Raw genomic sequence first — 17,209 nt, 5'->3', positions numbered from 1 at the left:
CTGGCGGTTCATTATTGGGTCAGGGTGTGTGTCTCTACTTACTCTTTTAAATTTGAGTTCTTTTAATTGCATTGCGGGAAACATTTTGGCGGTAAGCTTAAATATTTCATCAATGTTAAAAAAAAAAAATTTAATAAATATTAGCATCTATGTCTTCCCACCTCAAATAGAAATTAACTTTTATATTTAGGAATTTGGATAGCAAACACTTCTGACAGTGCTATGATCAAAGTGCATTTTGTACAAATTTTAAAAATAATTTTTTCATTTCTTACATGAATGTTAAATATTGAGTGCATTTCAGCAGATGTTACTAATTTTAATAGAAAGTGTGCAAGAAACAGTGTGGAACCAGGCTAAGGGTGCAAGAACTGGATTGAGAAGTTAACAGTGGCATAAACATCGGTAATCACCGCCAAACATCGATAGGACTGATATTTTAAAAACATGGATGACGCGTGCTTGTGGCGGGCTTGTGTTTTGCAGTGAAATGTTAGCGGAACGTCTAACTAACAGCGAAATGTTAGCGTAACGTAGAACTAACAGAAAGAGAGAGATGGACGGATAAACATCGATAATCCCTGCCAAACATCGATATCGCCGATATTTTAAAAACATCGATGGCATCGACATTGGAATCGGTGTTTCCCCACCTCTACTTTGCTTTTCAAAACAAAATTTTTCTGCAACGGTTGAAGTTGTGTCGCGGTCGCTCTCTTCTCTCGCGCGCGTGTGTGTTAGTGTTTGCTAGTGTGTGTGTGCTGGCGATTAAGTCAAGAGTAAATTGAATTAAAGCCCCCAAAAAATAAATGGAAAACAGTCCTTGATGCGATTATGCCCAACCTCGGAATATATACCAGGCTTGAATTAAAGATAACGTGTGATTTGCGAGTGAATAACGCGTCGCAGATTAGAAAATTCCAATAGGAAGGCCAAAAGTTCTGCAAAGCACAAGAGAGGGGCTAAAAGAGAGAGAGCCAAACAGATAGCAAAACAGAACACAACACCGTTAAAATAGCAGCAGCAAATTCTGCCTTGTGTTTGTTGTTGCGCGTGATTTTGTTATTGTGTTTTATAGGCCGGTTTTCTTTAAATAAAAATAAGAGTCTCTAAAAATCATCTCACGATTTTTAAATACCCAATCCCGCGCCACAAATCTAAAAAATTTCAAAATATGCAGCAGGAAATGTGATGTCAGCACATATTGCCCCGCGGCAACAACAAATTTTACTATCACCGACAAAAGAGCAAATATCGCCCCCCAACAACAAGAATAACAACATCGGATATATTGCACCGATCTGAAGATGTTGCACTTGCATTTGTTTTTGCTACCGCTGCTGCTGCTCAACACATGCTCGCAACACATTTTCCAGCCGGCGGAAGCGACGGCGTTCCATCAGCCAGGAGAAAAGCCAAAAGGTGAGTTCCCGGAAAAGTCCTGTGGGGAAAAATCTACCCATGTTTGTTCCCACTAATCCACAGGTGCAAGTAAAGAAAACAACAGTTACCAAAATGGACTTTAGTTGTTGTTACCAATTTCGGGTTAAAAAGTTAAAAGTCAAATAAGATCCAAACTGTAACATACAAATTACAACTTAAAATCAAATTTACTTAATTATTTTGTCATTAAGACATCCCTTTTTTTGACAGATGGAAGGTAGACCTTTTATAAAGGGTAACATAACTCGAAAATATTAACAGATGTCACTATAGAATATTTTGCGTAATTATGCATACATATATTATTTCAGAAACAATAATAAAAATCAATTGAAAAACTACCCTTTTACCCATTGGCTTTACCAATTTTTCCATAACTTAAATTTAGTAACGGTGGGGCTAAGCCGACTTCAATCAATATTCCTTTTGGCTCTCGAGTCTTGTTTGTTGCCTAATCAAGTTCAGCTAACCAACACGCACAAGTACAGTGGTTAAAAAAGCTCAGCAAAAGAATGTGATAAATTGATTTTGGCAATAAGTGTAGCTAACAATTTCAGCAAGTGTTGGCACCACCGATGGAATCAGTAAATTAGTTAGATAAGCTACCAGTTTGTGATTCAATTTAGGGTTGAGCTACTTTCAAGTCCATATACAAATAAGCTATAACCATTTAATTCACAATAGATAAATACTAACGTGAGTCCCCTCTAAACTAAATTAATTTTTTTTTATTTTGATAGAAATACGCTTGACAGTCTTGCATCTATTTAAATTTCAATTGGCTTAAATTACTTCCATTAATTTTTGAATTTTATTTGTTTTTGCAAATTATTTACTTTTATCTTGAGATTGTTCTGCCTTGAAGAATATTGTAGCGAAAATGTTACTTTACAAACAATATATTGAGTAATAAATTAAAATGATAGAAAGAAATGACTGTATTCATTTTTATTTCTGACTGGAAGATTTTATATATTATTTAGCTTAAATCAGCTGATCTCTCCTTAATGTTAAACCACTGTGCTCCGCCAATTTGCCCGCCTAACCCGCCTCGCATTTGTTAAAATCTCGCCCATCCAAACAACCTTGAAAAACCAGCTTCTATTTGTTGATTTTGTCGCTGACTTGGCTACTTCCACTACACGGTTTCGTTGCAGGGCCTCTGGATTGCGACAGACTCAAATAGAGAGACATCTTTTCTGCCCATGAGCAAATCCCCTACTCGAACCCTGTGGTCCACTTGCCACTTGGTTATCTTTGGAGTGGCTTTCGCTTTGTTTTGCCCATTTGTGATGAGTGCCATTCGGGGTGTTTGGCTATTGGCAGGTTGGGCGTTTAGCTTATCTGAGTGACGCTTTTATCAAAATCTCACGTAGTTCCGAGATAGAGAAGGCGCCCCTAGGGCAGCACTTTCCATGCAAATCTACTGGTTGCCTTCACTCACGTAGCGTTTAACTTACCAACTCGAATGATTCGTTTTGCCCTTACCCGCACAAAAAGCCACATAAAAAACAACAAATTCAAAAGTAAAAAATCGATTTTAAATGCAGTGGCGTGCTTTACTTTTACTCTCATTGTGGCAGATTTATCTGTGAGGTAAAAACTTTCTTCTTTAACTTTTTCCTTTTCCTTTACGAAAAATGCCTTTTTGTGGGTCACAATTTGTTCCAAAGCTTCTTGTACTGTTAAATCTTTTTTCATGTCCAAATGTATTACCTTTTTTTCGTATTTCATTGTCATCAATTCTGGCCCCAAAAGGTCAGCGCCTTAAGCGCATACTGGAACTCGAACCTCCATTCTGGCTAACACTTCTTTTGGCAACTCGTTTCTTGATTGCGGTTAGGCTGTTGCCATTGTTCGAATTGTTGTTGCCAACTGCTGTCGTTTTCTTAACAATTTTTATGTCATTTTCGCAATTATATGGCAAAATAGCAACCTCAGGCACAGGCCGAAATGGCCGAAAGTAAGTGGTTAGGTGAGGTAAGACTCGTTACTCAAAAATGAGTAGGAGGTTGCCTAGATAATTGTCCAAAAATGTAATTAAGAGTTTTTAACTTTTAGGAACATTAAATTCAGATTATTTTATTTTTGCAACTAAGAGTTAAAAAAATAAACAAACAAACAAAAGATAAAGTACTCTGCCTTTGGGGATTTTAATATCAAATTTTAAAATGTTTTAGGCATTTAGTTTTCTGACTAAGCAAACTTTCTGTCCTCGTATATATGTTTTAATATAATTCCCATGCCTTCTTGGGACATTTAGAGTTTGTATGGTTTTGTTTTCTTTATCACGCCCTTTGTTTACTCAAGTTGAACAACTTGGCGTTATCATTATCACGAGCACAATGCAAGACAGGATGATCATTAATATGCGGCATTGTTGGGGTCTTAAATGGGATCGGTTCAGAGCGTGGGAGCCGGCTTAACTTGGTCAGAATCAAGTATATGGCAGAACGGCACTGCATCTAAATGCAATAACAAAGTGGGTTTTATTCGCGTACCTTTCAAATTAGATGCCAACTATGCGGTAACTCGAATGTTGTGATCATCAGCATCATAATGACCGACCTATTTGAGGCTCAACTCAATTTACTGAATTTAACTGAACTGAACTAATCACCGCCACAAGCTTCAAGCTCCTCTTGATTGAGTCAGGTCAAAAGAATTTAAATGGAACGAGCTTCTCCGCTTTACTTGTCCATTTCTCTGATTCTCTAGTTCTCTCGTTCTCGCTTCGCAACGGAAGCCTCTGAGCATGCATACATTAGTAGTCTTTCTCCTGGTCCGAGACTTTGAATTGAACGACATTTGCATAAATTGCGTCGCCTCATAGAACGTGTTTTGAGAGCTTGACAAAGGGGTATAGACTCCAGGAAATCTACTTTAAACCAAGCAGACAAAACAACCCGCAGCAATTAAGAAATAATAGACGAATGGGGCATACTGTCAATATATCACAAGTATTTGAAAAAGGAGCACAAAAAAGCCAAGAAATAAATGAGTACTCTCAACTCAAGATGAAAAAAAACCTTTATGTTTCGATTCGTCTCAACCCGTTACAAGTCGATATAATAACTATTGACACTAATTTGGTAAAAATAAAATTTTGCAAAATGCTGAATAAATTTATTTTATAAAAAAGAATTTTATAAATAAATATTGCATGTGTGGAAAGAATATTATATGTTAAAACATTGCCTTTTCCCACTTTGTTAACAATCAAATGAAAAAGTTTGACAACTATATTCGAATCGTTTATATCTAAGCAAATATAATTTGGCCTTCACTTAATAACTTGAATAGAAATCGATAATAATGGAATTGCCTTGAATTGAGTGGGTCATTACTATATAATTGTGGCAGAAAGAGGACACGTGCAGCGTGGCGGATTCGCTGATTCACTTTTGACCTGGCCACGTGCCTGGGACTTTCCTCTATTATCAATCCTAACTGAGGGGTTGCATCCCCGAGATGGTTACGTGTATGACCATTTCATGTAGGAGATTAAGGATAAATTAAAGCTGGTTTAATTACATTACAAAAACTAGAGAGGGTGCAGGGAATAACTTTTGTATTTACCACTCTCGGGACAAAAACTGAAACAAAGTGTTTGGAGGGCAACTCATGTTATTTATTACTCTATTTCCATAGTTTAACCAGGGTGAGTTTTCCAGACAACCCCGGAAGGGAAATGTGGCTTTTGCATTAGTCATACAGTGGGAGAGTTGGTTAGAGCAATCACATTGGCACCCTGTAAAGCAAAGAAAGAATTCCCCAAGAAAGCACTTGAACAACTTTGTTTATACCAACAGCCAAAGGAAATCACGTTTGTTTGCAGCAGCAGCAGCAGCAATTTCCTCTAAACAGGCAGCCAAACAAATAACAAAGAAATGCCTGCCGTGGGAGATGAAATGCAGTGAAGTTACACGGAAAAAATAAGATTAATACCAGACAAATGAAAAAAATTAGAAATATTTTAAAGAAATAGTTTCTTTAATGTAAAAAAAAAATGGGAAAATTTAAAGAATTTTATACATGATTAAACCTTAATTATTCTGGAACTAATAATTGTTAATCCATTAAGAGAAATATTTTTTCCTGTGCATTCCGTCAGGCATCAATTGTGTCTGATGTTATTGTGCAATGCCAATGCAACGCTTGATTGGGAATTTTGGGGGGGTATAATGGAAAGGGGATGTGGAAAGGGATTGCAGGGCAAGGCTGAGGTGAAGAAGAGCTGGCACAAGGTAGGCCCTCTCGATGATTAATCAAAACAAAAGAACCGAAGCGAGGTGAGGAAAACCGAGCAGAGAGTCGAGCGGTTCAGAGAACAGTGAAAGGCCAAAAGCAATCAAGTGAATAAATAATCATAAAAACGGAGGACAAACCGAGCTTGGGGATCTTAATGGAAAATAGCACTCTGAAGCACACTCTCTCGCTCTGTTTCGGTTTTGGTTAATTTATGCATAGAGCTATTGGGGTTTTTGTTGTGCACTGACTAGCATCAGTAATGGGATGCGACAACAACAGCGGCAGAAAATATTCGCAACGGAAATGCGACAACACGCTAGAGTGAATCCGGGAGCGAGCTTGGAAAACACAAATAAAAAAGACAAAATCACCCTTTTTCCACCAATTTTATACAAATTTAATATACTTTAACACTTTAAACATAATGTTATAAAATATTGATCTTTAGCTTGGTTATAACATTTTTAATTTTAAATTAAAAAACAGTTTTAGAAGACCCAATAATATTTTCAACATCCTTGATTTCGTCTACAAAGAATACCAATACACGAATATGATCCACCAAATTCTTCATTCTTAGAGGTTTGCCTTCGTTTTGTTTAAGAAAATAAATAAGTAATACATAGGTTAAAATATAAAATAAATGTTGTTGAACATTTTTTTAATTTTTAGATTGAGCTATTCAGAGTTGCATTTTATTTATGTATAAAATGATTGCTTAAAAATAGTAAAATTGTTACTTAATATTTTAAATGAATCATTTTTTCTCAGTCTAGTTTACACTAAAGCCTAAATGTGTCTCGGTGTAGAGCAGGGCAAGCAGAAACCTCTTCCTGGTTATGGTCAGTGAGTTGGGCCCGGAATCAAATTTGGGTTCGTTTTGTGCCTGGACAGTTGCAAGTTTACCTTCATTTTGAGTCATTTGCGAACATTTCGACTGCTGCAATTTGCTGTGCATTTTCAAATTGCAGTTTTCGCAATCCAACTCACTGGGAATCACTCATGCACTTCAGTCTCTTTCTACTCCCCTAACCTCCTCTCTTTCAGTCATTGCGTAGGTGTTTTGCGCTTATTTTGAAAATCAAAAAGAAGAGCAAGAACTGTAGCGACATCCACTATAGTGATGACGTAGCTACTTTTTGAGGTCGTTGAACTGTAAAACAACAGATTTCTGTTTACGTTCTCGTTTTTTACAAAAGTTTGTTCAAGTTTTGGTTAACACAGCATTGTTGCTCTTTGTAAATACATTTTCATTGTTTGCTTATGGGACTGTAGTGGTTTATTTTGGGAGCTTCACATTATTTTTAAATTAGAGTACAGAGCTTTCTAGACCAAAAAAAAAAATGAAGTTTTGTGGAGGTGCTAAAACTGGTTTTGCATGAGAAAACAAAAATAACTTGTTAAAAATATTGTAATACTTTATCTGAATTTTATATTTTCAAATAAAGGAAAGATAATTATATTATTGAATATTTCATGTTACTTACCAATTTCAAACTTATGTCCACCAAATCTTGTACAAAATTATTTTAAAAAAATACATTTTATAAATGTATAAAGCAAATTATACTATTATTTTATAAATATTTTGATAAGCAACAACCGGGAAAATACCATGACTCATTTAAAAATGTTCACAGCAATAATAAAGTCAATGAACTGAATAAAAAACCTTTTGTTCTTCAACTTTTATCGCCTCGTTAAAATTATGTCAGGTCAGGAATATGTTGTCACATTCTGTGCCCAATATGCTAAACGCTTGAGGTAAACCTCAAAAAGCCATCCACCAACTATTACAACCTCATGTAAACAAAACGAAAAAAACTAAACCAAATCTCCGACCCATAAACACCGAAATGAAAAAACAGCGCCAGCCGATAGCTAATTGAATTAACATGGCAGCGCTAATATTTTGTAGGTTCTTCTCTGTCGAATTTATTTTTATCTCAAAAAGTTTCGTGTGTCTCTGACTGCCGCGTTACACATTTGGAGGCTGGCTGCATCTTTTATTTTGTTTTATTTTTCATTTTTACACTCTCCGGAATCCGAGTTCTCCCCGATTTATCGAAGAGTGATAAGCATATGGCGACGACGCCACTGCGCTACTTACTACATATATATTGAGAGAGGAGCCAACGAACCATAAAGTAGCCCCCGACGGTCAAGAGTCTGGCGGGGGATTTGTGGAAAAGTATCTCAAAGTGAAGAGCTCAGCAGACAAAGCCCAAAGATTAGAGCAACTGCTTTTCTCCTGCAGCTGAGTGGAGCTTCATTGTTGGAGCGCCGTAATTAATAAATATGAAAAAACAAAGGGAGGAGTGAAGACGGGAAAAATAAGTGGCAAGTGTGGAAGCTATTAATGCCCTAATTATACTATTTATATTTAATAATATTACAAAATATTCAACTCAATTATGTTATGTTCAGCTTTTCTGTTTACATTATATATAAATATTTTCTGTAATATATTAAAACCCTTCTTTTTTAATTTGTAATTAATAAACTTACATAATATATTAATTACTACTAATAATAATTAGTTCTTTGGAAAAATCCGAATAAACGAAAATTTTTAATGATTCACAGCTCGATAGATACTGGAAAAATTTTAAACTGAATGTACTTACTATCGAATATTTCCGGTTTCGCCCGGGAGAAGCTACAAAGTGGCTATAAACTCTTTCCGGTTAATGAGGCATATTATGTTTCAAATTAAATATTTCAACTTTTAAAATAGTAAAGAAATTAAAAAAAAAATATATATATTTATAAATAAAATAAAAAATAAGTAAGACCACAAATAATTATGCATCATATATTAATACACTTTAAAAGTATTCTAAAAGTTGTATTTTTATTTCTCAAGAGCATTTCATGTGCCGTCACAAGTAATTGTTTTACCATGTTACCTAAGACCATTTGCCACTTGGCACGTGTCTAAATTTACCCTTTGACGGTCATTCATTAACTGACGTTAGATAATGCAAAGCATAACGTTTAAAGCAAAACGAAAGTTATACACTTTTTTCTGCCTTTATCTGAGTGCCTACTATTTTATCGGGTGTAGTTTTCCCTTAAGCACACTTGGAATTCTTGCAATAAAACTTTATTTTATTAAAGCTCCATTCGGCACGATGCATCCGCCGGATGTACATTACGTACTTGCTTGTACGTATCTGCTTCTTACAAGGCACTTGAAAGAGCTGATAAAATACTATTTAACATCAAGGGAGCTTATTTATATAAATTATTCTTGTACAATTTATGGCATTAGGGTCGATTACTTTTATGTGTTCAGCATGGAAAAGCAATGAGTGCCTAGACCTTAAGGGAAAGTCGACTATTGTTTCTGGTCTATAAGGCAGAAAATGGTAAAAATTACGTTGCCCATAACCATTTCTTATAACGAGCAAACATTAAATAAATTTGTATTTTTTATCAATAGATATGATTTTAGATAAACTGAAAGGTATCAAGAAAGAGTTTATAAACCAATAAATATTATTTTACAAAAACTAAAACGTATATCGGTATTAATGCCCTCGTGCTTAAATGTTTATTTTAATCGTCCTTGCAGAAGTAACCTTGGGTTCTACACTCCTTTAATAATTCCACACCTGACTTTATTCCCTATTGTATCCTTCCCACGCGGTTCCCAAACAATTGCACTAGTACATGACTCATTTAGCCAACCACTTACCTACTGAGACACACACCTTGAGCACGCTACCTTATTGTGGCTAACCCCACTAACTTAGATACATTGCAAGTTTTTATAAAGACAACGTGCACGTGCTCTGAGTCAACTGACTATAGAAAACACTATGAATCACACCGATTTGGGACGCGTTGTAGACCTTTGTATTGTTTTGTTTTTCGTTTTTATTATTTAATGGCTCGTAGGCTACTGACATTTGATTGGTCGCGCTGGCAATTAATGCCGGATTACGTAAAATGCCAATTACGCGTTGCAATTTCATCAACGGCTTGTCGAGCGTTGCTAAAATGAAGTAGAGCGTGTCGATGTGTCCACTGCTAAGACTTCTCTCCGGCTTCCAATTCTGCGTGATCCGCTCCAATTTCCTGCTCCGATTTCGCAATTTGCGTATATTTCTCCTTCGCCTGCAATCGTCAATAAGGAGGCGCATACAAATATTCAGCCACGACAAGCTGTCTCTGAATTCTGAGGAACCCCCTGGTCCCCTGGAATGTTTGTTATTTCGTGCATAATTGCAAATTTTGGTTTGCCGGCTGATTGGACGGCCCGGTAGGCAAATTGTCAATTTGATGGCAGTTGAACAAGCAAACCATGTTACACAATGTTTGTCCTGCGGGTTGAAGGCTTGCCTTTGTATATTTGGCATTATACAAATGCTAGCATTATATAGGTTTATGGTCTTCGCTCTTCAGAAAACTTATCGAACTAGAATACAAATTTTATGATGCATTTTTTAGAGAACAATCATTTTTGTTGTTGAAAGTGTTCATATCTTTTTGTCGGAAAATCCCAAAATTTTGTTTTCTTTGTTTTTGCATTCTTTAATGTTTGCATTCTTTAATGTTTGCATTCTTAAATGTTTGCTTTTCTCATGGTATGTAGAGCAAATTTCCTGTCTTGACAGCCTAGTAAATAAGCTTAATTTGATCAGATTCCCCCATCGAGATAATTGCTTTAATTACACTCTAGAACAAGGCATCAATTACACGCGTTGAATGCGGCTAAAGTATCTGAGAAATGCGTGCGGTTCTCGCATGTGGATGCAAATGGCGAGCTGTTGACAAATCAAGCTTAGACTGACGGATACAATTGTGCGCAGCATGAAATCTAATAAACAGTATCAGAAAATTGCTCAACTCAATTGGGTCAACGAGGTGACGAGAGGGCTTCTCCCTCCCACTGGCCCCCCAGGGTTCATTGACGAAGATTCATCGGGGTAAATCATTCGCCAAGCTTCTGTATCTGTATCTCATTCATAGGGCACAGTGTCTCATCGTCTCATTAGCATGACAGCGAATGCTGCCTTTCGTAGAACTGGATGGTGAATCATTTGGGATACAATTCTGGCAAAAAAAAAAAGTATTACTGTCCAAACTGGTCAGTCCAGTCCCGAGAAAATGTATTTCAAATATGTTTTTTTAGTTTCGCCAAGCGCCAGAGACTTAAGTGATCGTGCATGTTCTTCAGACTTTTGGCGGGATTAATTAAGCACAAAGAAATAAGGTTAACCCAATTAGCTTCAATTATTTCTGCGGAAACATGCATATACGACCCTCGGCCAAGTCATCGCATCATCTTTTCAGAGCACTTCCGTCTCTCAAAGCAATGTTCATGCAATTTGCACCCGATCATCGAAAGCTTTTTGGGTTTTCCACTCGTCATGCTTTTTGGCCGGCCGCTTTCATCAGCCATCAGCGAATAGAAAGTTCCATTGATTTCGTAGATTACATTTTTACTTGATTTTCCCGCCTGTTTGCTTAGATTTCACTTTTACGATTTGTTTAGTACAGCCCAAAAATAGCTTAATTGTTGTACATTTCCTAAAGTTTGCCGACCTATTCGGTAACACAGCCGGAAACTTAAAACTTTCATAGACAGCCAAAAGTGTTGGATATTTGATACGCCCTGAAGTTCTTACTCATTTGATATTTTTCGGACAGTGGCTGTGGCTACTTGACTTTTTTGTTTAGCTTTGAACTGGAGTCTGTCGGCTTTGACATTGGTTTAATTTAAGTTAACCCTCATGTGAAGGCTCTGCTCCATTTAATTACTGCAATTTCTTTCGCAATGCCACGTATTGCTTTTAAGTCTGATAAGCAGCACACTGAACACGTCGGTCGTTTACTTATTCAATTCTTAAATTACTTAGTATATTTCAAAATGTATATTCTCTTTTAAAGTGTATATCAAACGCATTTACATGAATTTTTTCTCGAGCTGCGCAGCTGCTGTTGCAGTTGTGTGTCCTTGTCATTGCTTGATGGTGTTCTTAGAGGAGTTCTAGGAACTGTAGATGCCACTGGATATTTATTTTCATGCGGGTCGTGCCTTTTTATTTGTTGTGCGCCCGCAATTAATTTCCAGCCAGATTCTTTGTTATCGATTGCGTCAAAACAAAAACAAGAAACATGAAATGTCCTAAAGGGTGTTAATTTATGCGTCCTTGAGCGATCCCAGGGGTATAACCACTTGGCCAGAGATAAGAGCAAACCAAACGGTCCCCAGATGTAAAAGCAAGTTTATCTTGTAGATACTTCTACTATGAATTTCTCGAGCCCAGCTCAAATTTGCTTTCGGCTGCATGCTCGTGTCTAAGCCTTTAATGAGCGTCCTTGGACGTTGTGCGAGGCTACATGGGTTACACGTCCGTGACATGCCCCACATGACCCATTGTTCTTGTTATTTTTCCTGTGAAATTTTCCTCCTTTTTTGTCGTTGTTATTGACGTTGCAAGAAATTTTACCAGTGAACGGGGAGTGAAATTTGCATATAACCGAGTTGGTTCGAGGTGTGCTTCAATGCAAAGGTGGGTGTGAAAGGCGTGTCTGGATATTTTAGTTTGCAAGTGTTTTTCATTTGAGGAATTCTCAGCTTTTATTCGTTGCATTAAAAACAAGCTTGCAGCACTTACGCCCGCTGAGTTTATTACATTTTCTGCCAAGCGAATTCCCTTTTCATTTCGTATTTTTTATATCGCGTTTTATTTCTGTGTCGCGCTTTTAATTTATTGCGTTTCCTGTAGGCGGCTGCAGACGCCTCCTTTTCGCTCGCTTAATCTTGGTCTTTAATTAATGTCTCGCTTTAGTCCTCCACTCCTTCAGTCCTTCAATCCTTCAATCCTTCAGTCCGTTTGTTAATTAAACCAAACGCATTTCTGTAATTAGCAATTATGTGGCCGTAAATACAGACCCATCAACGAACAGGACAGATCCGGAATTTCTTTTGTATAGCTCCTGTTGTAACGGACTTCATTGAACCATCCGCAGTCACAGCAATTAGTTGGACGCTTAACTTTCGCATTTTCAAGCAGCAAATAATAAAAAAAAAATATATAAAAGAGCAAATCAATTAAATTCGTTCAGTGAACCCGTTCCGACTGCCTTTTGTGGAGCTGGTGCCCGCCCAACCGGATAAACTCTAATGGAACGAGATGCCCAAACTCATATATTTATGATGAAAAAAATGCCAAGCTCACCACTATCTTGACAATTAATTGGCAACAGATTCGGGTAAAGTTGCTTTTCCTATAAACACTTACCGAACCTGAATGCGAAAATTGTTTGCTGACCATATGGGTACAAACAAAGTGCAAATTTCACCAATTTTTTGCTGCCTTTTCATAAAAGTTTGCCAATTCATTAAAGTGTTTTATTATATTTATTTTTATGTCTACCAGAGTGAGACACAATGGATACCATATTGGTTTTTGGTTTTTTTGTTGAACACTATTCTATTTATATAAACTTTATTGTGTTTTAGCAAAGAAAATCTAATTCCAAAATTATATAGTCTTTTTAATTATAGAGATTTAAAAAAATGTGTTTTTCGTGTTTTTATGAAAGCATTAATAAAGGAGATAATAAATAGTTCGCTCGCCTATCAATAGCAAATTATTGCTACGATTATGGAGCTGCTTACTCTTGTTAGGCCGCAATAGGTGAATAAAATTCAAGTATGTAGACCTAGATACTTTCAAGGTCACCACCTTGCATCTCAGAAAGCCCACATTCAGCTTTTTTGTTCAACGTAAAAAAAAACATCATTAAAATAAATTTGCTTTCATTTTTTTTTGCTCGTTCTTTGCTTTAATAAAGAGAATTGTTTGCTCTTTCAATTTGGCAGCGAGTACCAGCTCGTGTATCTTTTAGCTGCCCTATCTGTATCTCTGGAACATATTCCCCTATATATATATAACAGAGGTCTGTTGATGCTCCTGTTTTGGTTTTTATTTTGTAGCTTTTTCCAAAGTTAATTGGCAATATTTTGCACTTCACATCAGCGACCGCAAAAGCAAAAATTTAACCAAGCAATCGACCTTGAAACGTTGTCTGTCGGTGGGTAGAAAAGTTTGTTGGGGGCTGGGGAGGGAAAGTGAAAAATGTAAAACCCACAGACCGCCCAAACTCGACTCAAAAAATGTTCACCCGAAACCATTTTTCCGCTATGCGATAAATGGTATCGATTTCACTTGAAGCTAAGCAACAACAAGTAGTGGGCTTTAATTGCTGTGGTGATATGAGAGCGAGGTTACACTCAAAACAAAAAGCTAAGTCGATAACAATACGCAAGCTTTTTCTATAGATGCTAAAATAATGAGCTATGTAGGCCTTCTCTTGAATGCAATTTTTTCGAACCTTAATAAGTAAGTAAACGAACTCTTGTATCCTGTTTTTAAGATATTAATTTCAAAACTATTTTCGTCTGTGTGTACTTCTCAGCCCATAAAACAAAAACAAACCATTTAATGTGAACTTGTTTTTCTCACATTTGTTGTCTTTTGGGCAAAAATCGAGGGGGGAATCTGTAGCAGTGAGAGCGGTCTCGATTTATATGATTTATTTAAAACGCGTGTGCGTTTCGATTTTGACGGATCTTGGGAAAGTTGTAGCCCCTTGATCTGGTCTGCAGATGCATTGCCTTGGCGCCGAACAATAAGTGGTTATTAATCATTATGGCCGGCACCGGCATGAGTGCAGTTTTCTGTCTGCCTTTGCCACTAAATCCTTTTCCTCAATGCTAATTTAATCATAATTTTCTTTCTTTGTTCTTGCAGGTAAGCCATCACATAAAACTGCACTTCCTGCTCAAAAACCAGCGGATCAGAGTGAAAACGGCCCTGTCCACAGTAGTGACTCACCCACAACAGATGGTAATCGCCCCTTCGCTTTTGTCTTTTCTTTTTAATGTTAGCCAGACTTTAATAATTTTTGCCTGCAAATTTTGGGAACGAGAGCTAAAAATTTGTGCCAGTTAACGGGAACACACCTAAATTATAATCTCAGACAAAGAATTCACCACCCTTATCAAATATCTAATCTGTTGTATGGTTAACTTGGCCTAGAAATATAAATTTTTTGTGTGAAAACTTTAGGTACTCTTGCTCTGCAAAATAGGTCAAAGAACACTTATTACTACGATTTTTAAACTAAAACTAAGACTAAGATTATATTTTTTTTAAACTAATCACTATCTTAACAGATGAAAGATATTTTTAAATGGAAACTTAAATATAAACATAAAATATTGTCTTAAAAAAGGAACATAAAAGTAGCGAAATAATGGCAGCAAAATGGTTTTGTGGCCTGATTTAAGTCGTCATCAGCATAATCATAATCATTGGTGTTGTTTTTTTTCGGTAGGTTATGTTGTGCCAGTTGTTGTTGTTGCACTTCTTGCCTGTCATTTCGCATTACTGCCTTTTGTTTTGGCCAAACAGCTGTTAGTCATAATACTGCATACTGTTCTTGTTTATTTTCTATTTTCTCTTTCTTTGTTGGCTGACTAAATCCATCTATATTTTTCCAGTTCTCGTAAATTGAGAAGGTAGATTTATTTTTTGGGGTCTACCCGTTTTTACCGTTTGCATAAATCGTATCTGTGCGAGTGCCAAGTAAACCAAGTTTGACAGCACGAAAATCGATAAACACGTATTTTACTTATGTACGCATATATGAACGTGTAAATATATATATAGACATGCATTCGTATATAATAACGTCCTTCAGCTGACAAATATTTGCTAGATTTTCTTTTGGGCAACAAACTTTTAGTGGGGGTACTTTTCATGGAGCAAAGCATAGCCTTGTGCGAAAGTTTGCCGAGTTCGTTGACTGTATCTTTTAGACACCCAATAGAAGAATGTATAATTATCCACTTGAGTGTTACTTAAAATTCCAAACTTGTTTAAAGCTTGTATGAATAATATATGAAATATGCGTCCCTTATGTCCTCCATACTAATCTATATCCATTCTTTATTGCTTATCCTCTGCATTGCGTAAGAAATCGTAAAGTTTCAAATTGTGCCAGCCAACTTAAAACAAAATTCGCCGGCCCAAATCTGGAAATTCTCGAACCAAAAATGGTCAAGGCTAAGCCATCAGTTAATGGCCCAAAATCGTTGACTTTATGTAAATGAACTGGAAATGATTGACACATTGCTACAACCAAACATGGAATGACATGCTCACTCGTGGCCAGGCCAAATTACTATTTGCCAGTCTAAAAACTGCTTCGCAAGCCCGGGAGAATACATAATGATTTACCATGATTTGAAGTTAAATGCATAGTTTTCCATTTTGCCTGCGAAAGTTTTTCCTATAAACGAGAAAAGGCGTGAAAGTAAAATGCGCCACTGTTCGCTTAGTTTTCATAAAAGTTTGGCACAAACATAACTTGTTTTTTGGCCAAGGTTCTGGTTGCGGATGTGACCTAGTTTTCTGTGAGACTGTTGAAAACTCATGATAATTACTCCCGGTGGAAACCAAGAAGCCGTAACCTAATGAAATTGAACATGAAAGGACTGAGCCGAGAGACCAGCATTAGCCACAAAAAAGGAAGAATCCGTAGGTCCATTGATCCGCAGGACAATGGCAATGTTCTCCGTGCAATTTCCAATATGCGACCGGACGGACACGCCCACAAAACCTAACAATCCGCCTCCCTTCCTGTGTATTCTGCACTGTGCATTTTTTCCATTTTTTCTTCCGCTTTTTATGCAAACAAATTCTGGTTCCCAGAGCCTCAAACAAAGAGAATTCCATGGAAGCGGGTGCGTTGCTCAAGGATCATTGACCACATAAAAATCCGTTATGGCCGCAGAGAAAAGGAAACACTGAGCAATTCCAACCTTCTTGTCCCATGCGTTTTATTTCCTTTTTTGGAAATGTTGGCAATCAGCAGAAGTAGCCAGCATTTACTTTGTGCTGGCCAAGTTCTTTTATGGGCCTGCAAAGGGTGGTGTGGCCAGAACTCCTACAATGCAAAGGGGGGCATTGCAGTCCAAAAATGGCCAGAACAATGTATGTGTGCAATTTTCTCTCCTCGCATTGTGCGTAAAATGCTAAAAACGAAAAAGAAAGAGAGGAAAGTTACAGGAAAATCGAAAATACAAACACTATATTATATGCACACAAATGTAAAAAATATAAAAAAAAACTTGTACTCAAAAATGGAAACCATAAAAATAGATTTACAAGAGTAAAACATGCAAACTATAAATATGTGGAAAGTGTTGCAACAAATTGAAAGGATTTTAAATCGAAAAACTGTCTTTCTCTTTAAAACCGTTAATAAAAAAAGGATCTATAAATTGTTTTCCAAAACCCCATTTAAAAATCTAGTTCTTTTAATTTGTTTTTCGACTTCAATAGACAAATCGAGTACTTTATTGACCATTCGTAAACAAAACAGAATGTTGCCAAGTCTTTAAAATGTTGCTGAAAATTTAAAATACTGCCCTAGAGGGCTGTCATTGCGCTTGGCGCCAGCTGATATAAATCAAACTGCTGGACATTGT

General features: G+C 36.7%; 1 protein-coding gene across 2 annotated transcripts in view; it reads left to right on the top strand.

Moving 5' to 3' along the window:
* Positions 1-672: 672 nt before the first annotated feature.
* Positions 673-17,209, top strand: part of LOC128255949 (disintegrin and metalloproteinase domain-containing protein 12) — a 33,181-nt gene continuing 16,644 nt past the window's right edge. Inside the window, exons 1-2 of one of the 2 annotated variants that reach the window (XM_052985884.1) lie at positions 699-779; positions 1,079-1,422. In XM_052985884.1, coding sequence (XP_052841844.1) covers positions 1,308-1,422 — 115 coding nt within the window. In that variant the 5' untranslated portion in view covers positions 699-779; positions 1,079-1,307. Of the gene's footprint in view, positions 1,423-17,209 lie in introns of both variants that reach the window. The other variant, XM_052985875.1, reaches the window with a different exon arrangement.

This window comes from Drosophila gunungcola, chromosome 3R (assembly GCF_025200985.1).
Source record: "Drosophila gunungcola strain Sukarami chromosome 3R, Dgunungcola_SK_2, whole genome shotgun sequence".
Classification (NCBI taxonomy): domain Eukaryota; kingdom Metazoa; phylum Arthropoda; class Insecta; order Diptera; family Drosophilidae; genus Drosophila; species Drosophila gunungcola.
The sequence above is the reverse complement of the archived record's forward strand: the minus strand, read 5'-3'. Positions and strand labels throughout refer to the sequence as shown.